We start from the raw sequence: 23749 nt of genomic DNA on the forward strand, positions 1-23749 counted from the left end.
GCGCTAATTTAAAGCCGAACCGCAGAATAGCGTAAAATGGAATGAGTTTTAATATCTTTCAGGTTGAGGTTATTTGGAATTGTTGTTTGTTATTACGCTGGTTATCTTTAATTTGCATATAACTTTAATTTTATTGTCCTTATTCTCAATTCTATATTCGTTTTTATTTTTGTATTCATATTTTCAGAATTCTGATTGGGATCTCTCATTTTTTGAGATATTTTTATTGTTAGCTGAGATTTTTTATTGTTAGCTGAGTTATTAATTATCATATTTTTGTGTTTTTTTATATTTCTATATTTTCTGTGATTTACATTTAAATTTATTCATAGCTTTCAAATATCAAAATTTTCCAATTGCTACCAAATGATAGTTTAAATTATACTATTTCATCTGTTTCAACAAACTAGTTTTTCTTTATCGACTGAATTTGAGTAGTCGTATCATGGTATCAATATTTACACACTTTTCGAATTTAACATAAGGTTCATTTAAGATTAAAATACAATTTTTATCGTGAGCTACCCTAGCAACTATTTTTTAATACTCCTTCATCCCGCCATAACATAAAGACGCTAGCGCCAACTGGTGTGTTCAACACACAGTTATTATGTGCTCGTTCATTCATAACATTTTACGTCTTTCTTCTGCCATCAGCACTGCTCTCCCGAGCAATGTGTAAGTGAGATAAAACAACTGTATTCGTTGTATTTATTCGGAGAACCTTTGAGACACAGGTATATGATATTTGCTCTTGTCGTTTGCGGCTCAAACAGGGTTGTTCAAATTTTATGTTCTTCATATTTTTATGATTAAAATAGTTTCCTTTCCCTAATTAAGTTCAATAGCAAACGTGATTTGTATTGTAAAAATTCTATTAAGCTACTTTTTTGTATGTCACAGAACGTCTTATCGGTAGTTGACATCCCTAAGCACTATCTTTCCAGACCATTCGTCGGTTATGATATTTCACGAGCCTATTCGAGTGTGCCTCAAACGAAAATCGCCAGTGCAGTAACGAGAGAACAACATAAACATTCGTGTCGCTTACTGGGATTGTCTCGCGTACTGTCGGATTGTTGTGTACTGATTTTCACTGGGAAGGAAAAATCACCCATTTGCGATCATTGGAATTATTTTCATCAGCTTCTGTTGTTTTGACCGAGTATTGGATTAATAGTAACCGATCTGTGGAAAGATGACTATCCTGACGAAGCCCTTTGGGGATATCAAAAAGCCAGAAAACCCCCTTGTGGGAGGTGTACCCAGTGCACCTGAGGTGAGTTGATTTTTAACAGGCATTAGTTACATTATATCTTGCCGTCATTTTCTCTGTATCATGATATGCTCTGTAATAATGGTAGTCGTGGCTAACAATCACAGCGAAATTAGCACCTATGGTTGAGTCTGATATTTTTTCCAAACGAAAATCGATTAAAAACTCAATAATGAATGGAAATCACGTGTAATTGACGTTTCAAATTATTACTACTTATATGTCTCGAGTGGCAAAATGAAAGCCATATCTTTAGTCCGGTTGTAATGTGTGAATCATAGACAGCTAAGCTAAGCGTAAATCGGCTAGAAGGGCGGATACAATGGATGCCACCATTTTAGTTTAATTTCTCGTGCTCTGATATGTAGTAAAAAGCAAACAATGCAAAATAGATAAAAATATTTTCAACGCATTTTCTTTGTAATGCGAAAACATTTATTGACTTACGTGAATAGCTAAATGAAAGCAGGAAGAGATACACATTATTTTACAATGCAAATTGGTAGGCTTTTCACCAATTTCGTTCGCGATAATTTTCATTATAAATGCTCTCCGACAAAGTCCGGCAAAAGCATAACTTGCTGTTAACTATTGTGTGCATTGAATGTACCGAATATATTTGCTGGCGAAGCAATTGGTACTATACATATGTGGCCACTTACCTGTATGCTGTGTGCATGTACGCGGTTCGATTATCGTAGTTTTGTTTTCCACTGGTAAGGGGGTATCGTTGTTTGGGAAATCAATACTTTAGAAGTGGATGTTTTGAACGGCTAATATGTGGAACGTAGTCGGTGCCGGGGATTGCACCGGGAGGGGAGAGACAAGTGTACTGGATTTGTGGAAATTGGTACAAAATGTGCAACTTCTTCAACGTGAAATACCTAGATAGTAGCGGCGATTTTAGTGGGCTAGAATCATCAGACATTTGCGATATAATTGAAATATTCGTCTAGAATATTTATTTACCTTAAATTAATTTTCTTCAAGAAAATTTCTTTAAAGTAAAATAGGTTACTTTAACATACAAGTAATTTTTTGCAGGTTGCGGTTGCATGTTGTAAAGCTGGAATAGCTATAAATCAGGGGTATTTTATAATTTTTGACTCAAAAAGAGAGCATTTGCTTCTTATGAAAATCTGACTTTCAATAAACAATAACCTAAGACTAAGTTCTGACAGGAAAATTTGCCCTTAGGCTTGGCATTTTCAACAACAAAATCACAAACTACAGTTTGTATCGCCAAGACTATTCAAAATAAATGAGCATTTAAAAGAGGGAAAATAAAGAGAAACTTAGCATATCTCTCAATCAAATAGTCAAACTTGGCAGCTTCCATCTTTTGATTCGTTAGTCGTAAGATTACGATATACGACTCGATTTTCCAGAAAGTGTTATGGGGTGATACATGAGTTCAGTCAAGAGGGTAAACTCTGCTTTAAAAGAAATTTGTTTTTAAATTCGAAAACTGAAGCCAGAGTTACGGATGACTTTGCTAAGAATTTTCTGATTTAAATTCACTTAGAAATTTAAAATATAATTCAACTTACTTGAAACCTTAAAATTTCTGGTTAACATTATTTTTAGAAAAATATACAATTGTTAATCTTCAATTAATACCAGTTTTGATTAATGTACACTAAAGTCGCTTTTTACGCGGGGGATACGTGCCGCGTAAGAAAAAACCGCGTAAAAAAACCGCGTAAATTCCGGAATCCGCGTGAAAAAACCGCGTAAAATCCGGAATCCGCGTAAAAAAACCATCGTCAATTTTGCATTCCGAGTGAAGGGAAACCGATATCCGAGCAAAAAAAAAATACCACGTAAATTCCGGAATCCGCGTAAAAAAAACCGCCTAAATTCCGGAATCCGCGTAAAAAAACCGCGTAAATTCCGGAATCCGCGTAAAAAAAGCCGCGTAAAAAAACGCGTAAAAAGCGACCTTAGTGTAATTGAATTGCGAAAAAGACTACAAGAGACCACATTAAAACAAATAAACAAAAATTTGACAGTTATATCGCTGATGTCTGTGTAAGCAAAGGAAACCGATTTACGAATATTAGTTAGTAGACAGTGAGATCACATGGTGACACATAAGTGTAACGTTTCAAACAAGGACGAAGATTGTGTTTATATTCCTACCTATCAAAAGAACAATGATTACATAACAAGATAGGAAATGCTTTCTATGCAATGGCGTAGTAAGAATTTTCTTCTAGGGGATTGATAAAAAACCTATAAATTATAAGAATATTGAAGAGAGAGGCAGATTGAGAGAGAGAGTAAATTAAATCAATGACTGTTATGTAGCAAAACGCCACTAAAGAAACAGTGGCTCAGCGTACTCACGTCACCCACTCTGAATACGGGTTGCGTTGTAGTACGGATTTGAGTGCAAGAAAACATTGAAGATATAGGATAGAATAGGAGAGAACAACGTGAAGGATGAAGTGTTCTCCTAATATTATCAGCAATTCCACTTACTGAGCAACGCACGTCAATAAATCAATACGGGAACAACATTCGAATATTTATTTATCGCATAACATAAACAGTAGGGTGCCAATAGAAATCGACTTTTTAAATTTCATTTAACGACAGGTCTTGAAGGTTTCGTCTCGACAAAAATTCGCATGCAAAATTCCAGCTCAATCGTGCAGCAGCCACTTTCCCAGTACGGCAGGAAAAAATGCGAAAATTTAAGGTATTTCTTCAAACTGCATTTTCAACTACTTTAAGCAAGAATATCACAATTTTCGAGTTCAGCTATCATTAGGCTCTTTCAAACAAATTTACTCGATGCTCGATATGTATTCCATTTTTATCAATGACACCCTTAAGACTGCAACTAGAATATTACTTTCCCCGGAACACCGCAAATTTCTTCGGTGAAATGACCCGGTCTGTGCGACTCTAAGATACGGCATCGATGCTGAACAGCTGTTCGTCAGAGAACAGGAGTTTTAGTATTTCCTTTTCCAACAAAAAAAATAACTCTTTGAACGAGTCACTCGTAGCACCTTTACTGACTCCGTAATAAAATGGCGTATCACTCTAGCTCTGGTAAATCCGTAAAAAAGATCTTTATGATGATCTTTCGCATCGATTTTCCAGAAATGATGGCTTCTTTAGCATATTCACTGATAAAACAGTAAACTCGTAATATTTTTTTGGCGTACATTTTTAAAAATGCAATAAAATAATGCCAATGTTCTGATGCAGCACTTGAAACATAGCGTAACCGAACCAAGTACACTGTCAACGGAAATAATTCTATAGTTACACAAATTGACCGAATATTAATGTTTAAAGATTTTAGCACTTTTTCTGCCGCACCTTGTAGTCTAAAATAGTATATTTGCCCGAGATTTTTTCGCTGGAGTGCTGATACCAGACACCTTGTTTCTCGTGAGAGAAACAACGACGTCGCATAGCAGCGAAACAAGTAGGTAAGGACAAAAACAAGTAGCAACAAAGTTGTCCCTTCTTCGTAACTATAGGTAAAAGGAACAAAACTGAGAAATAAAAAGCTAGGAAAGAACAGGGAGAAAAATCGCAAAAGAGAATTGTTTCTCCCCGGTTGAAATGAAAAATGAAAAATTGAAAAATTTCATTTTTTCATCAATCAAAAACTCTATTGAAAGAATGAAAGATTTCCATTAAATTCTACTATCAACTTCAGAAGTGAACATTACTCGTCCGCAATTTACTCGTCCGCAGATACGTATTTCGAATGATGACTTGTAGTCTTCTGCTTTACTGAGAGGAAAAGTTTACATACGTTGGATCATACGATGAGAAGATGCCATTTTGTACAGAAAGAAATGGTTTAAAGTGTTAGGTATTACCCGCTTTGTATCTGTGGGTTTACTGAAAATCTCAAATTTTGAGTTCGTAGATTTTATGACTATAACGACGTCTAGAAAAGGGTGTGTGTTATTCAGTTCTTTTTCTATTGTAAAAGTTATATCTTCATGGGTGTTGTTAAGAGATATGATAAGGGCTTCAAGATCCGCTCATTTTAAAGTACAAAAAATATCATCCACATACCTCCAGCATTGAGCTGGTACGAGTTTTTTTTTTCACCAATATATTTTTTATATTTGCCATGAAAAGCTCACATAGAAAAGGAGAAAGCGGATTTCCCATTGGTGCCTCTTTAGTCAGTTTATAAAATCTACCAAGAAATGTGAAATAATTTTTTTTCATGCAAACATGTGTTAGTATTAGACCTGTGCGCCGACCATATCATGGGCGGCGGCGGCGTAGAAAACATTTTACCTCGGCGGCGACCGGCGCGCCGGCGTGACGCCGTTGGCTTATATCGGCGGTGGCGGCGGCGGCGTGTGTCGGCGTGACACTAATTACCACTTATAATTGCGCATAATGTGTGCTTTGAACTCTCATTTTCGGTTTTTTGTTAATTCAACGATAATAAAAAAATTATTGCGTCAGGGTTGACATGATGTCAAAACTAGAAATAAGAATGGTAAGAAATCAAGTAAATAAACAATTTAGCAACCAGAAAATAAGCAGAGAAAGTAAAACAAGTGTAAATCCCAAAAAAATGGCAAGGAACACTATTTCCAAAGACGTTCAGTTTTGAAAAAAAAAGATAGATAGTTTGTCGATGAGTTCATTTTGATTAACCGTAGACCGACTTTGGAAAAATTCGATAGATCTTACGTTAGAGGGTCGTTTTCAACTTTCATATATTTGGTTAGGTTACCCATGGAAAAACTGAAAAAATGGGATACTCTTTTCATTCAAATAGAAATCTTCGTTAAACTCCACAGATTCTTCATTACCATCTGGAAAATTTTTGTTTGCTCGAAATAGCGTTGAAAAAAGCAACAAAATCACATGAACTAATTTAAATATGGTTTATTTGACACGGCACGATACAATTTTTAGTTTAACTGAGGCAAGTACACTTTTTATTAATTCTAGATTAGCGGGAAAAGGAGGGGACCTTTTTCTTATTTCTCGCGGCCGACTACGAGCTAGTGGGGATTAAAGAGGAGGGGAGGGGAGTTACAATTCTTGCTTTAAACTAATTAAGATATACGATCTATTTGTGTTTCGACTGGTGTTCTTTTTGTTTTTCAAACATAGATTTAGGCTCTTCGTGTTCGTGTCTCCAGCGTCGTATACTGGTATTCTGACAAATAGACAAAAGAATATTAAATTTTATGTCAGTCTTTTTCAAATAACAGTACATTTGTGTCATGTACTGAAGATCACCGCTTCCCAGAATGTCTCTAACGGGAACGTTCGGTTGTTTTCCTCGGGCTCGGAGGGAATCTATAAGCTCGGACCTAACATCACAGAATTCGGCACACGACCGAACAACATGCTCGATGTCATGGTAGCCATCGCCACAAACGCAGTGATTACTGTCTACAAGCCCTATACGAAAGAGATGCGTGTTTAACGTGTAGTGATTGGACATAAGTCTGGACATCACGCGAATGAAGTCCCGACCTACATCCAACCCCTTGAACCATGCTTTCGACGATACCTTAGGAAAAATGGAATGTAGCCACCGTCCCAGTTCATCTGAGTTCCATGATAATTGCCAACTGTTGAGTGTTCTCTGACGCAAAATGCTATAAAATTCATCATAAGCAATTGGTCTTACATAAATATCGCCATCAATAGCACCCACCTTAGCTAAAGCGTCAGCCTTTTCATTGCCCGGAATGGAACAATGAGAAGGGACCCACGCTAAGGTAACCCGGTATTTTTTATCTGTTAAAGCACTTAAAAACCGCCGTTTTTTCCCCAGGAAATACGGGGTGTGCTTCACAGTCTTCATCGATCGCAGAGCCTCAATGGCACTGAGACTGTCTGTGAAGATGAAGTAGTGGTCTATGGGTAGGGTTTCGATGATTCCAAGAAAGTACTGAATAGCAACAAGTTCTGCGACGTTCACGGAAGCAGGAGCATCGAGTTTGTAGGAGGCGATAAAACTTTCGTGAAAAACACCGAAGCCAGTGGACTCATCTAGATTAGATCCGTCAGTGTAAAACATTTTACCACAACTAACATGTTTGAACTTATTGGAAAAAATCTTAGGTATCTCTTGCGGTCGCAATTGATCCGGGATACCAATAATATCTTCTTTCATGGTGGTGTCGAAGAATATAGCATTATTAGAAGTATCTAAAAGTGCGACATTGGAGAAATCGTATGAAGAAGGATTAATATCTTGAGCCATGTAGACAAAATATAAAGTCATAAATCTGGTTTGGGATTGAAGGTCGACCAACCTCTCGAAATTTTCAATTACTAATGGGTTCATGACTGTGCATCGAATTAGCAACCGATAAGAGAGATTCCAAAAGCGATGTTTCAACGGAAGGATACCCGCTAGCACTTCAAGACTCATCGTATGGGTCGACTGCATGCAACCTAAGGCAATACGCAAACAACGATATTGTATTCGTTCCAGTTTGATCAAATGTGTGTTTGCTGCGGAGCGGAACAGAAACACCCGTACTCAAGAACTCACAATATCGTTGTTTGGTATAACCTTAGAAGGTCTCCTGGGTGGGCACCCCACCATGTTCCGGTAATCGTACGAAGAAAATTAAACATGAGCCCTGGGGAAGACCCATGTAACTAATTCGGGAAGTTGTCGAATCGCCATGTGAGAAATACATATACTTTTCTGACAACAAGTTGAGCAAAAAGTTATTCAAATTTGGTGAAAGTCCCTGCGAGTGAAGTTTCTCGCTTAAAACTTCTACAGAGACGGAGTCAAAAGCCCCCTTAATATCCAAGAATGCAGAAGCCATTTGCTCTTTTCGAGCAAAGGCGAGTTGAATTTCAGTAGAAAGCAACGCTAGGCAATCGTTCGTCCCTTTGCCCCGGCGAAAGCCAAATTGAGTATCTGAAAGTAAACCATTTGTTTCGACCCATTTGTCTAACCGTAAGAGGATCATTTTCTCCATTAATTTCCGGAGGCAAGAGAGCATAGCAATCGGCCTATAAGAATTGTGGTCAGCGGCAGGTTTTCCGGGTTTTTGAATAGCAATGACTTTTACCTCCCTCCAGTCGTGCGGAACAATGTTTAGCTCAAGAAACTTGTTGAACAAGTCCAACAAGCGTCTTTTTGCAGAGTCGGGTAGATTCTTCAACAAGTTGAATTTGATTCTATCCAACCCTGGAGCTTTACGAGAGGAGAGCCATCGAAAATTCCAACATAGAAAATGGAGGCTCTTCCGTAGCTACTAAAAACGCGTCTGCGGAAGGTTTTCTGTTCCGGTACAGAGTCCGGGCAGACCTTTTTGGAAAAATCGAGTATCCAGCGGCCTGAATATTCTTCGCTCTCATTAGAAACGTTACGATTCCGCATGCGTCTGGCCGTGTCCCAAAGAGTGCTCATCGCTGTTTCCCTTGACAACGCGTTTACAAACCGCCGCCAGTATCCGCGTTTTTTCGCTTTAATTTAACTCGTCATCTGTCTATCCAGTACATCGTACTTTCGGAGCAGATCAAGAGTACCGTGTTTACGGTAGGCCAAATACACCGAGGACCTTTGCGCGTACAGCTCAGAGCACTCTTTGTCCCACCACTTGTTGGGAGGACGCTGTCTAATCGTTACCCCGGGTATCGGTTTCGTCTGAGCTTGAGTCGCGGCGTCGATGATCAAGCCAGAAAGGAACGCGTATTCTTCCTCCGGAGGAAGTTCCTCGTGAGACTCGATGGATTCCGCTATGATCGTCTCATATGACTTCCAATCAATATTACGAGTAAGGTCGTATGAAATATTGATTGGGTCCGGGGGAGTTGAACCATTAGCAATTGAGATAACGATTGGAAGGTGATCACTACCGTGGGGATCATTGATTACTTTCCACCGGCAATCTAACGCTAGTGATGTCGAGCAAAGGGATAGGTAAAGCACGCTTTCACGAGCTGGAGGATTAGGTACACGTGTCGCTTCCCCAGTATTCAAGAGTGTCATATTGAAGTCATCGATTAAGGAACAGATTAACGAAGATCGGTTGTCGTCGTACAGCGACCCCCATTGCGAACAGTGAGAGTTAAAATCTCCCATTATCAGAAAAGGTGCGGGAAGCAATTCTGCTATATCAGAAAGTTGCTTCTGTTCAATCGCGGCGCGGCTGGAGGTATATATAGTAAAACAAGGCAAAGATCTTTTCCATTCATATTGGTTTGAATGGCAACGACTTCAATACTCGAGATCGAGGGGAGGTTGATTCTGAAGAAGGAAAAGCACTTTTTAATCCCTAAAAGTACCCCTCCACCGTGTGAGTCTCGATCTCGACGAATAATGTTAAAATCGTGGAAATTGCGTTGATCGTTTGAATTGAGAAAGGTTTCACAGAGCGCGAATGCGTCACAATTGTATGTATTTATCAAATGAGAAAATAAATCGAATTTGGGGATGATACTTCTGCAATTCCACTGTAATACAGTGATAAAAATCCTATCCTCTTTCGCCGTATTAGTCATCGAAAGATATAATAGCTGAAATAACGGGCCAAGTTGCTGCTAGTTGCTTCAAAAAGGTTTTCACTGTAGGAAGAAGGGCAAGAAGAATATTTTGTAGGGGATCTGGTATGTTGAATGTTTTTACTATCCAGTCCACAATATCAGAAAATTTTATGAACCCTGTTTCTTTTTTATCTTCTGATCGAGAAATGGGTGCACGAGGGGTTTTTGGTGCCCCAGGAAGCGGTGGGTACTCCTGGTTTGATTTAAAATTAAAACCGGGAGGAACTTGCTTCGGTTTTTCTTCACCGCTTCCTTTTTGTGTGGGCTTATTGGTCATTCCGCTAGGGGTTATCTTGCGGCCTTTGCGAGAAAGATTAGGAGAGTTGATCATTCTCCTCTTCCTAGATCCTTCTGGCATGACATAAGAACACCCTTCGACGGGATCGTCAGAGGTACCCTCATCGGTTGGCAAAAAGGAAAAAATGTTTCCTGTCGAGGGTGGCTCAGCCCTCTTAAGCATTTCTGCAAAAGAGCGCTTTGATCGTTCCTTGAGGGAACGCTTAATTTTTTCCTCGCGCTGTTTGTACGCGGGACACGCCGAAAGGTCATGCCGAGTTCCCTCGCAGTAAAGACACTTTTCAGTATCCTCACTGCAAGCGGTCTCAGCATGATTGCCTCCGCACTTGCTGCAGCGTGCCTTGTTGCAGCAGTAGGTGGCTGTATGACCTAACTGCTCGCAGTTTTGGCAATGCATGACTCGCGGTACGAACAGGCGTACAGGCAGACGAACCCTGTCCAAAGAGATGTAGTTCGGCAGTGCGGATCCGGCGAATGTTACACGGAAGGAATCCGAAGGGAGGAATTTCTTCTTCCCTTCTTCGATGGATACTGAATGCAATTGCTTGACATCCAGTATCTTTACATCTTGAATCAGGGTGTTCTTGAAGCAGCCAACCCCGTGACGCAAAATGTCATCGACCGTGAGGCTTCCTTCGGTAACCACACCGTCGATCTCCACGTCCTTGACAGGGATGTACACGCGGTACTCCCTTGTAAAGAGCTCGTAGCTAGCAATTTCGTTTGCTTGCTTCAAGCTACTCACGACAACTCGCAGTTTGTTCGGCCTCACCTTCGTAATCTCGGTTACGGCCGAAAACTGTTTTGCCAGGTCTTTGCCTATTTGAATTATATTCAAAGGTTTTTTTATGGGCCGGAAGTAAACAACGTAGGGACCGCTAGCGGCATCTGGGTAAGCTTTTACCCGTATTTCCGGTACCCTTGGTACGGGGCTAGGTAGCGGGGGTGGTACAGGGGAAGGTAAGGGAGAACTGCTGGGGGAAATTTCAATTTCTTCCCCATTTGTTTCAACATCCAGGAAAAGTTGCACCTGCATGTCGTCCATTTTGCGGGAGCGTTACGCTCTACCGCACACAAACGATAAATATTCGAATGTGTGGGGGGGATCAAATAGTTGATATTAAATTTTGAAAAAACAATTTCTCAAACTACAAGGGATGAAAATGAAAAAAAGACAGTAATACTAATACTAATAACAAAAGTAATAATAGTAATAATAATAATAATAATAATAATAATAATAATAATAATAATAATTATAATTATAATAATAATAACAACAATAATAATAATAATAATAATAATAATATTAATAATAATAATATTGATAGTAATAATATTAATAATAATGATAAAAAATCTAAAGTGAATACTTCACCGAACGTCTAAGTCACGACCTCACGGCTGATAGTAGGATCAATCGAGTGTCTCCGCAGAACAAACAATGACGATCCAGCTTCGTGTTGTGACACAGTGGCCGTATCCTACACGCGACCTTGTAGATGCCACTTGTAGTTGACTTCCACTCGCTCGATCGTATGGTGGTGCGTGCTGCTAGCGGGGTAACAGCGGTGCGGGAGAATTATTCTTGCTGATATATCAGCTGCGTATCAGATCACTGGCGGGGTAGCCTGCCCCTACCAGTGTGCAGAAGATGTTTCTGCCGATAAACTGCAGGCTATTGTTATCGCACAACACAAGAACTAATCGAAAAAAAAACACCCGTACGATAACTCGTGTATTGTTATTTTGCGAATCAAACGGAGAGAAACAATTTGCGTCTAATCGAGACGAAAGCAAAACAACGAATGTAAATCACATGAACTATGTGATCTCATTACTATGAAAATCACCCTTAAATATGATGGGTCGAAGGCGATCCATTCTGACCGAAAAATCCGCAAATATCACCATGGTAATGGATAATAGCTGAGAGTGTTTTTTTCGATGCCTTAACGTTCAAGCAACAAAGCAAGGAGGATTCAGCAAAAACATAGTCGATTTTCAAGGAAACCTCGCATATTGATCTAAAAAAAACTTAGTATTCTAGAGAAAACTAAAATCTTTACCAGAAAAAAAAGGTGAAAAACCACTTATCATTTTTTCTTATTTTTTTTAACATTCCCGGATTGCTCATACGTTCACATAAAAATTTAAAATAAAAATAAACATATAAACTTATGTTATAATGACTGAAACAATATTCTCGAAGCAAACTGGCCCCGTGCAAATTATTGATAATGACTTCGAAATTTTTTATATCTTTCGATGGAAAAGACTAAAGTCTAAATATTTAATGTCAAATATTGTATCAAATTACCACAAATTTAAATAATTTACACTTAGAGAACATTCGTAAAAGATAACAACCCGTTAAGCATACAAACGGAAAGCATACGGACGCAAGGCATAGAACGCTAGGCATAATGGATGGCAGGCATATGGGCACGTCCATTCGGCCTCGCGTCCATTCGGCCTCACGTCCATTCGGCCTCGCGTTATGGCAGTATGCCTCGTATTCATTATGCCTCACATCCATTAAGCCTCGCGTCTGTATGCCTAGCATACTATGCCTAACATCCATATGCCTAGCGTCAATATGTCTCGTGTCCCGTACCCTTCGTAAATACAGGGGAGGTACTTAGCGAAGTGTTACACTGCGTGAGGCCACCATGCAAAATTGCGTTACGTCGGAGTGAAGGGGTATTAAGAATTGCCAAATTCCGCGTTACTTAATATATGAGTGTTCCCTTATCGGCTGTGATTTGCGGTATTTCTATAATCAGGAAAAAATCCAGCATACACAATCACTATCGGCGCGGTAAAAATTTCCTCGGCGTCGCGCCGAGTCCAAATCATCGGCGGCGGCGGCGTGCGTAAAAGTGTCGGCGGCGGCGGCGCGGCGTGGTGGCGCACAGGACTAGTTAGTATTAATAAACTGTCGACTTCCTTTTTCCAAGTGTTACCACCAGTCCAGACCAGATTTAGGGTTTCATTCATTGGATCGTTAGGGAATAAAGCCGTTACGTTGAATGAAACCACTATCTCATCAGCTTCGATGTAACCCGAGAATCTCAAATGCTCTTAACATATGGACTTGGAAATATCTTGGGCATAGCTTGAAATTTTTTCACTAGCCATTTAGGCAATTTTTCTGTTGGAATTTTTTAGTTTGAAAATATTGAAATTCGAAAGGAAATTTTTTGGCTAGTTTTAAATGAAGAGAAAGGACATCCCAACGTTGTAGAGCTAAGTTTACTATAAAGAAACTAAATAGAGGATGGCAATTTCAAGCATAACAAAAAAAATGCTCTTAAAATACAATTGAAATCTGGACATAAAAATTCAATTGTGATACTCTTTTTTTTTCAGATGTTTCAGAACAAAGTTTTAACACCAAACGTTTGGCGTAAGATCCCAAATACTCAAACGGTTTTTTCTGCCAAGATTCGATCATGCAATGGTATACAAAAATACGTAAATTTTTGACGGATGTTTTTTTTTTCCCAGTGTGGACTCATCACTGCGACCAGAGACATTTCCAGACTACTTCGTGATAAAGGCGAATCGGTGCCTTGTTTTTCTATCTAGTTTCGCCCTAATTTCTGTTCTAATATAGTCCCAGGGCCGGATTTTGGTGCTGCGGGGCCCTCTTTTTTTATTTTTTTTTTCAAACGCTTCGATGGAAGATGACGAGCAAAAAAAAGGTCAGTCACTATGATTCGCAGTATCGCTAGTGAAGTAAGTGGTACGCTTATCATTTATATTCGGGCTTGTGTGTGAATTTAGCTTTTCCATTTCGAGCTTCTGCAGTACTAACGTTTGCGGTAAAAAAATGGACTTTTTTCAGATGGTGATGAGAAAAAACTAAGACAGAAAATTGAGTTGGATAAATTTCCCATTAATGGTAATTATATTATCCTATTTGCAAAAATATTCTACGCCCTTGCGAGCGGCCTTCCGGCAGTTAACCGGAACATCCCCCGTTTTCGAGACAAAATTGTTGGAATAGATCTTGCGCTTCACGTTTGCCCAGGAATTCTCGATGGGACGCAGCTGGGGGACGTTGGGCAGATTCGTCGACTTCGGTACCACATCGATATTCAGCCGCTTCATCTCCTTCAACGATCGCTTCGAGTAGTGGGCCGACGCCAAATCTGGCCAGAACACCGTGTCTTCGCCCTTATGGTATTTCTTGATTAACGACGCAACTTCTGGCAGGCACTTTGTGCTAAAAATTTCCCCGTTCACAGCCAGCCCGGAGCGAAAGAAGAGCGACTTTGACATCCCTTTCTCGCACCTTCTTGGGGAACTTAGTCTGTGAAATAAACTTCACCTCGGTGCTCACTTTCTTCGTGGGGGAGGGAAAATACGAAGTGCCCTGCTAATCGTTGCCATCCAGGGTGAGATAGGTCTCGTCGTCCATCACCACTACCACGTCGCGATTCGCCGGGAATATCGACTTGACCATCTTATTCAACCGCTGTCGCTGCGTCATTGCTTGCAGCTCCGAAGCCAGTGGACGGGACTGCCGTTTCCTGCCATGTATGTCCATATTCGCTAGATACTTTTTCACTATTTTACCGCCTGTACCGACCTCCCGGCGATTTAGCCACTTTTCCCTCGGTCTTCCTCTTCAGCATCCTTTGCAGCTTCTTGTCGCTCAGGGTCGTTGGCCGTCAGGAACCGGGCTTTCTTTCCATACTCTGATCGTTGTCTAATAGTGTCAAGATGTTGTAGATGCCGGAAAGGGCATACCCGGCGTCCACAAAGTGCTGCACGATGTCCGTTTTCTCCATCACAGTTAGAATTACTGATAGAGCTGTCAATTTTTTTTTGCTTACTCATGGATTACTAGGATTGCGATGCATGAGTAGTTTCGTCAGTGTGATTGAAGGTAAACCCATGAAAAATCGGCAATTTTTGTCCTTTTTTTTACCGCAAATGTTATACCGAGTCTCCAAACCGCCAAATTCCCTGGAGAGAGACTTCACCTAACTTTCCTCTTTGTTCAGGTTTATTCTAAAAGGGACTTATTATGTTCCCTGGAGAAGATTAAAATTTCTCTGGTCAGTTTTACTCATTTTGAGAGAAATACACATTTTGTCAACTCTCGATCCTCCAGAGCCAATTTCGCGCTATAAATAAAATACCCTGAAGAGAGCTATTATACGTTGCTCAGGTTAGTTTTATGATAAGAGCGATTTATTTCTGATAGGAGGAAAGTTAACAGACGTACTGTAGAATTCAGATTGAAAGAAGAGTACATGGTGGGGTGGGGAGCCTGAGAAAAAAAAAGTTCTTCGGCAACTAAATGGTCTAATTCTACTATGATTTAAATCCACTACCACCTTGCCTGTAACCTTGCGGCTACGAAGTTACCCTGACGAATGTTTAGATGAATAAATTCTGGATGGTTTCCTACTTTTACTTTTTTTTGACGTTGGACTAACGTCTATATCGAAGTTAGGCACCTGAATTTGAAAATCTAGTAATTCAACCAGGGAAAACCAGGGAAAAGTGGTCAGGTTTTGAGCGCTTATATATCAGTCATTTCTTTTCAGAATTTCGAGGTTTTGGCATCAACCGATCAGAAATTCTTTTACGGTTGAATTTATGTAACAAAAATAACCTATTGTTCGAGATACACTATTGAAAAATTGATAAATCACATCGATTGTCTAAATCATACCGAGCAACCAATCACCACCTCTCTTCACAAGCACAGTCGACACTAACGGATACAACCGATCTGACTTTGTAAACAGTCTCGCAGCTTTCAACCAATAGCGAGCTCGCTTTCGGTAGTTGCAACAGGTGTTTCAACACCGTTTTATAATGCTTCTTTTATCATTACCACTGAACAGATTCTAAACACCAATGGCTTGATTGATAGGGGAAATATTGCGCAAGATTGTCATATAATGATTTAAATATGTTTTCGATACTAAACTAGTTAAAAGTTGTGTTAAAAGTCGTGCACATTCAACCAATCACAAGCTCGCTTCTCCTTTGCTCGCGGATGGATTTTTGCTTTGGGCTATAGCCTGCGTCGTCTCATAGCAGTCATAAGTTAACAAGTGGAAGGCCACTAGAACGGTCCTGATTAATTAGCAGAGGTGACTGATTCCAGTGGCGGAACTGAGCTGCAGCAGAACCAGAGCGGTGGTATCAGGCAGCAGCGGCGGAGGTAGTGGGCAGCTGCATTTCTTCATTCAGTTCGGTTCCCCTTCGATCTGAGTTGGACCCCACCAGCGGTAATCCAATTCAGATATCCTTGGGTAAAAACAGCCAGAAACTGCACGAGCCAGCACCGCCACTAGGAAAGCTACCTCCATTTAGTGTGTGTGCAGTGTGCACATATAGCGTATGTGCATCTGCATAGCTATGACATTTGCGATAATAGTGATGATAGCTAACCAACCCATGTGTATTGATAGCTAGAGCTGTTGCTAGCTATAGTGTGTGTAAGGCAGGTATTAGACGAAGAAAATATTTGCTTTTTTTGGTACGGATTTTATTTTGTGTAAATAAAATTCGTACCAAAAATAGCAAATGTTTGCTTCGTCTAATACCTGCTTAAGACATAGCATGTGTAGCATATTATGGCTATTGCGTGTATATCCAGCGTGTGTACGGATAGTTATAGCGTGTCTGTGGATAGCGTGTGTAATGATTAGTTATTGCGTTTGTATGGATAGTAATAGCGCATGGTTGGATAGCTCATGCGTATGTATAGATAGTTGTATCGGATATATGGATAGGAATAGCGTGTGTATAGATAGCTTTAGCATGTGTGTATTAAAAACTACAGTTTTTACGTGTGTATAGATAGTTATAGAATGTGTGTGGATAACTATAGCGGGTGTTTATCGAAGATTATTATTGTTATTAAAAATATCGTCATAACGAACACAGTTGTGAATTTGATTTAACAGCAGCGATTTTAACTTCTTCACCCAGTCTTAATTCATCGAGGAAAAATTACTGCCTATGAATGATCAACACTTATTTACTAGAAATTTCATTTAGATCAAAACAGGTTCTTTTGAGTATCATAAATTATTGGTAAAGAGAGTTGCAAGTTTTCTCAATGAGCATTCATTAAATTTTCGTTTTTGTTTCTCGGTGCGCGGTTTTGATTTTGTTTCTCACACACAGAGAAAGAAACAAACTTGTCGCTATCGTGAAAAATTACAAAACAATTAGAAATGCTCTGAATCACAATTGAAGAAGTTAAGATATTTTCCTGTCACTCGCCAAAACCTTGATAACAACTACCGAAAAACGTGTAGTTGAGCTCTAGCTATATAAGGTTATTGAAATAAACGTATTTTTTTAATACATGAAGCTATATGCTGGGCTGGAGCTAACCTAGCATGAGTTTTATCGACTTAACCCTTAAATGCGCAATGTTGTTTTAAAACAACACTACTAAAAACGTTTTAAAGTATACGTATTGTAGTATTTTTTAGAAATAATTGAATAAGATTCCCGACTGGTGCTGACTGTCTTTGAAAAAAAATTTTAAAATAAGGTTAGTGGTTAGTGAAAATGTTTGAATTATCAGTAATTATACTAACAAAAGGTCAATTTTAAAGATACTGTTAAAAAAAGTAATTGTTTCGACTTTATTCTGCGATAAAGTCACAGTGTTGTTTAAAAACAACATGATAATATTTGCACATTAAAAAGTAAATCTATCAATTTTTTTATGCATATTTGTTAGTTTAAGAGCAGTTACAAAGATTTTATGTATTTAGATGATCATTTAAGGGTTAATCTATCATTTAAGGGTTAATGTCAAACAATTTTTAAATTCAAAATTTTCGTTTGAATCGTTCTGGGCTCCAATTTCAGATAGTTTCGTTAAGTTTGCTTTTTGCTTAGATAGGAAAATTTTACCAATTCGCTCAATTAAATGATTGTCTTGGTAGTGCAGCTACGAACAAAGGTTTGATTCGAATATGTATGAAATGACAGCGATTAAATAAAAGATATCCATTCTTTTAGTATATATTATTATTTATAACGTTTTAACGTTTCAGCATTCAGAAATGCGCTGTTAGATAAAATTGCAGCAAATACTAGAGTTGCAATTCTCTCTATTATTTGTTTTAATGGAATATAAGAATACCGCAGTCCAACGTCATGCGGTCGTGTCTTGAATACCACCCTCCTACTTTTTGTTTTTACATTTCACGCATTTGAAGTTTTTGGCATGAAAAATTAATTAGAAGGTTGAATTTTCGGTACTGATTGTGCGAAGAGATTTTATACAATTGAATCCAATTTCGAGCTTTTTTTTTTCAAGTGGAAATGGTTTCAGAAAAAAATTCATTGGGTTAGACTATGATTGGATTACTGTTTAATGATAGATCGGTTTTTTTAATGAGGACATGTTTGAGAAAATTTGTCTGCATTGTTAGGTAATTTGTATTATTTAAAAAAATCGATTTTTGCCTTCAATAAAATAAAGATTTTTGACTATGTCAAGACAATCCACAGATGAAAAATCATGACAAAGTTTGGTAAACTTATTTGTATTAAGAACTAATTTGAAAACTATATATTAATTTTCACACCAATAAAACATTGTTCCATGAAAAGGATAAAAACTCTTGCTTTAGGAAATGTTTTATCGATATTTACTAGGTCCCAATCCATCATTACCAGATTTACTCTATTGCTAAATGGCAATAGTTATCGTTAATGATACCATTTTGTAATCCTATTACTATGAGGCTATAATCGATTCGATTACAGGTCGAACTCGATTATAGTGAGCATTAATGGTTTTCAGTTTGTCATCAATCATTTAGACATAATACTGAATTCATTTGGTCTTAATGTATGAATGAGGGGAAAAGACTAGCAGTGGAAATTTTTCGAAAAGGAATTATTAATTCTTTATTAAATATTTATGAAAAATATGTTATTTTGAGACATCCGAGGCATACCCGAGGATTTATTTTCGACAAACTTTAATAATAAAAATTTTCAGCCAAAACAACTTATGTTTATTTTTTTTTTGCTGAATTATTTTTATACGTAACTTTTATAACGACAACTTTCCTTGTGGCGTGATTCGTGATCAGAAATTAAATTCTTATTTGAAAGAATAATCTCGTTTCTAAATTCACTTTTTACTTTGAATGAAACAAATTATATTCAAAGGGAAATCACAGACCTTCGCACCATTCATTTAAATCAAAAATAGTCGAGACGAACCGATTTGCTATTTTTGTTGAAAATGCTCGACAGCCAAAGAAGAACACGAAAAAATCAATAGTAATTATAGAAAAGTTTGCTTCTGAACGTTTAAGGCGACATGTTTTAAGCTTGTTTTAGAGAGAACAGATTTGCCTCAAAAACGACTAATATGTAGCTAATGTTACTTCGTTCTTATTACAATTTAAAACGCAATAGCAAAGAGTTACAAAAATGTCGGAATTAAGTTGTTAACTACATTAGAGCTAAAATTTTATTTGGTTTTATTTAAAACTCTTCATGAGAATGAAAAAATAACAGAAACATTTAGTTAATCTGTGCTCTGTTCTGTAGAATCGAAGCCCAATTGCATATCAATCGGCGCGAAGTTAATAAATAATGCATATTTTCTCCCAGACGGATACCTGGGAATCAGCCGCAAACATTTGTTTTGTTTGCCTTTTTTAGGTCCGCCGCAGCTGTAGTCCTAACGCTTGTAGATCTCAATCTGTGTACAGACTGTTTGTTTGGCAACAGTTCAGAATATGGTCGCGGAAAAAAGTTGGCTGAAACGTGCGCTTTGTAATAGTTGTGTATCGTTAGAGTTCGTGTCTATTTAGAAATGAAAGCTTTATATTCGAGTTTCCTGCAAGAATTTTATCAATAGTTAGACGTGCTTTTAGTGTATACACACGTGGGCAATTGATTATGGAATTCCCCTTTTTTAAATCATCCAATTGAAACTCTTTCAATCCTAAATGTTGCGAATCAATATTTGCCAAAAAAATATCTTGGAATCTAATAGCTTAGAAAGCAATACAATTTTTCATCCAATATCATTCGTGTCGAATGTAGTAAAGAAGGTCAAAACTAACCTTTCGCAAATAAACGGCTCCCACTTCCTACTATCAGTTACCGTTCGATGATTTCTGCCTTGCCTGCTAGCAAACACCTATTACGACTTATTGTTCACGCTTTATTAATTATTCTAGGATGCTTCACCCGATGCCGAATCAGGCGTACCTAGCGTCATTCTAGTCCGCCGAGGTCGTCGTACTGTGTCACCCGTTGTCTCCTATATACTATTTCTGATTGCGACGCTAATTACAACCCTCGGAATTTGCATCGGTGTGTTTTATTATCACCAACAGTGGCACTCGCGCGGCCAATTGCGGTTCCATGGTTTCTGCCAGATTCCGTACGATTCGTCCAATGTCAACGACAACAACATGGTTTACATGAACTCGATGCTTCGTGACGACAGCGATGATGGCATAACACGACTAAACTCTGCACTGCATCGATTCGGTCGCATCGAGGATCTCTTTAAACCATTCCAGAATGAGATGAACGAAATGGAGTCACGAATGGAAGAAACCGAAAAGGAAGTTAGCGATCAGTTCTTCAAGGAAGAATTCGAGCTGGGTCTGTCTGATGATGAAAACTACTCGAAAATTGACGTGCCGGTGTTCCGTGGTCAACGACAGGGCCGTTTCCTGCACGACTTCCATTACAATCAGTCCGGCATTATCGATAAGGACAACGGCCGTTGTTTCTTGATGCCACTAGATCGCGAAACAGTGCTACCACCGAAATCACTTCGCGATTTGATCGAAAAAATGTGGAATGGATACTACAACATCAATACGAACACGATCCGTAAGAACATGCGCGTTATTACCCCCGAGTTGAAGGAATTGGACGATGTTTCGCCCAGGATCACAAAGGAGTGTGAAGACATGAAGATCTATCGATTGGAGAAGCTTGTTTCTGGAGGTAAGTTTCCTTGGTTTGCCAAAATAACATCGTGTTCATTTTTTTGTAGCTCGCTCTTGGTAACAAAAATCATTGTATTCCCTCTCCTTTTCAGTTTTCAAACGATCCGCAGATCTTCACGAGCATGCCAAATTCGCTGAATTTGGCGGCAACTACATCTCTGTGATCGATATTCAAAACATGGAGGATATTGTTTAATACAGCAGAATAACAGAAAGCTAACTTATTCTGAATCAAGAGAGTAAGTAAAATTTAACGTAGTAGAGTAAAAATAACACCCAGGAAAATAGCAAGAAATAGCCGATTCAGCTTGCGGAATTTCCCTCGGGAAACCGTTGCCCGTGTACAGTCATTACTGGATTTCATGTTACAGGCCCGATTCAGAGAATTGATTTCCTGATGAAAAACTACAAAATTGGTGCGTTTACGTTATATAGAAAGCCAATGCGCTGGAACTTACCATGTTATGATTGAAAAAGACAAATTAGGTTACTATAGATCGCATCCTCTAAATTGTAGCAGACGTGTAAACCTATATTTTGATGCTGGAAAATTTATTTTACCAAAACACCATTGAGGGTCAGGTGTTGAACATTCAAAGAGGAATGTTAGCACGCGATAGTTTTATATATAAATATAAAAAAAGAATACATTTCAAATATTAACCATATTTATAACCAACACCCCTTGTCAATCTCTGAATGTAGCTTTCGTGAAGCATTTTTGGTTCACTTCAACAATTCTGCAGTCAATCATGTGATACCAATTTTTTTCAGATTAGTTTATATTTTGTCGATTGCAAATCAAAATAGAATGGTGATGCTGCTAAAGTCCAACTGCTTTTAAGTTTTATCAGACGTTAAAAATGAGTAAACAACCGTTACCGTTTCTTTCAAAAAAAGCAACAACAAATAACTGAGCTAGAACAGTGTGCTATTCCTGAAAATTTGTAATTTGATCAGTAACTCTATAAGATATAAGTAAAATAATTTATCGTAGTTACGAGCCGTTTACGAACAGATTTAGACCACATTCGGGTGGCTGCATTGGGACGGGGTCTTGTTCTGGCTTTCTGATTTTACTGTACGAATACAGAATCTGTAATTGTTCAAGGCACGAAACGAAAGTGAGTGTAATAATCCCTGTACATTTGGGTACGCAACAATGTAGTACCATCACAATAATTGAATTGCAGTTTACATTGAAGTATTCAAATAAAGATTTACTATAAACTAAGGCGTGTATTTTGTTTTAAGTTAAGATTTCGTGTGTCACACTGTCATTCTGTTTATGAGATGAGGAACGTCGGTTGGTTGACTTCTTTGAACGGTTTTTTTTATAAATAGTAAAAGTTTAGAAGAAAAAACATTGAATCCAGATAGCATTGACGAACCCTTATTCAGTTCTTGCGTTATCAACTGATCCGCTTACGGATGTTTGTAACATCGAGAAGTCGATTTTAAGAATTTAGACAAAGCCTACTAAAGAGCATCTGAACTTTGTTGAACATTGAGGATATTCAACGATTATATTACTGCAGGAAACCGTTCTATTCATTACTAAAACATAGCAACCGCGTAAATCAATGGTTGTTATTTTGACGTTTTCGCAAACGCAATATTTTAAATTATTTTGTTGGCGCTTGTGGGTAGTTAAGTTTACTTGTACCTAATTGTGATGAATGTTGTAAACGAAAGTAAGTACCTACACAAGAAACCTTTATTTTGCGCATTTACCGTAAGGCGCTCTGACTCTGTGCGGCTCGTAATTTTGCACACTTCGTATTAAAATGCTTAAAATACCAAAAAAAGCAGATTTAAAAAAATTATGTTCGGAAGTGATTTCCTATATATTATCTGGTAACTTTCTGCTTATGTTTCCTTTTTTACTAAACGGCATCAACATTTTGATACGAGCCGCGCAGAATTAGAGCGCCTCACGGTATTTAATCTAGCGACTTTATAAACATTCGAAACCTATCATGTAAATAACGTTTTGTTTTATATTTTTTTCAAGTTTCTTATATCACAGTTGAACCGAGCTAAGGTAATATTAAGAATATAACGTAAAACATTTGTTTGTTTAAAAAAGACGTTTCGAACGTATTTGCTGATTTTGTTGTTGATTATTTGTAACATTTTTTATTGGTAATAGGTACTATATCGATTTCATTAACGATAAAATTCAGAGTAATTTTTTTTTTTTACTGCATACCTAATGATTGGAAGCTCCAATCTGTAAAAGAAATTCACAGGTATTTACAGACAATCCAGCTGGTCTCGAGGTACGATGCTGGCCTAACAAGCGAGTTCGAGTCCCGGCTCGAGAGAGACTGTTAGTGTCAGTAGGATCGTAGCGCCTAGCTCCGCAATTGTTCTGTACACTTAACAGTCGGTCGCGATGTCTGTGTATAGTAAAACAGAAGGTCAAGTTCCGATACGGAATGTGGCACCAAGGCTTTGCTTTGCTTATTTACAGACCACAATTTGTAAAAAACTCAAAAATTCACTAAACTACAGGATCGACTTGCTTTGAGAATGTTGATCGACACATTATGCTGACATTGTCGAATAATTTCTCCGAGTTGGTAATTTTACCGAGATAAATAAGCGTACATTATCCATTTTCTCACTACTACTTTCTGTTAATAAAAATATGGTAGAT

General features: G+C 38.2%; 1 protein-coding gene across 1 annotated transcript; it reads left to right on the forward strand.

The window, feature by feature from the left end:
- Positions 1-978: 978 nt before the first annotated feature.
- On the forward strand, positions 979-22321 carry LOC129732460 (uncharacterized). Its single transcript, XM_055693359.1, has 3 exons — positions 979-1279; positions 20302-21085; positions 21180-22321. The coding sequence occupies exons 1-3, from the start codon at positions 1199-1201 to the stop codon at positions 21281-21283; spliced, it is 969 nt and encodes a 322-aa protein (XP_055549334.1). The 5' UTR covers positions 979-1198; the 3' UTR covers positions 21284-22321.
- Positions 22322-23749: the final 1428 nt, after the last annotated feature.

The sequence above is a fragment of the Wyeomyia smithii genome, chromosome 3 (assembly GCF_029784165.1).
Source record: "Wyeomyia smithii strain HCP4-BCI-WySm-NY-G18 chromosome 3, ASM2978416v1, whole genome shotgun sequence".
NCBI classification, from domain to species: Eukaryota; Metazoa; Arthropoda; class Insecta; order Diptera; family Culicidae; genus Wyeomyia; species Wyeomyia smithii.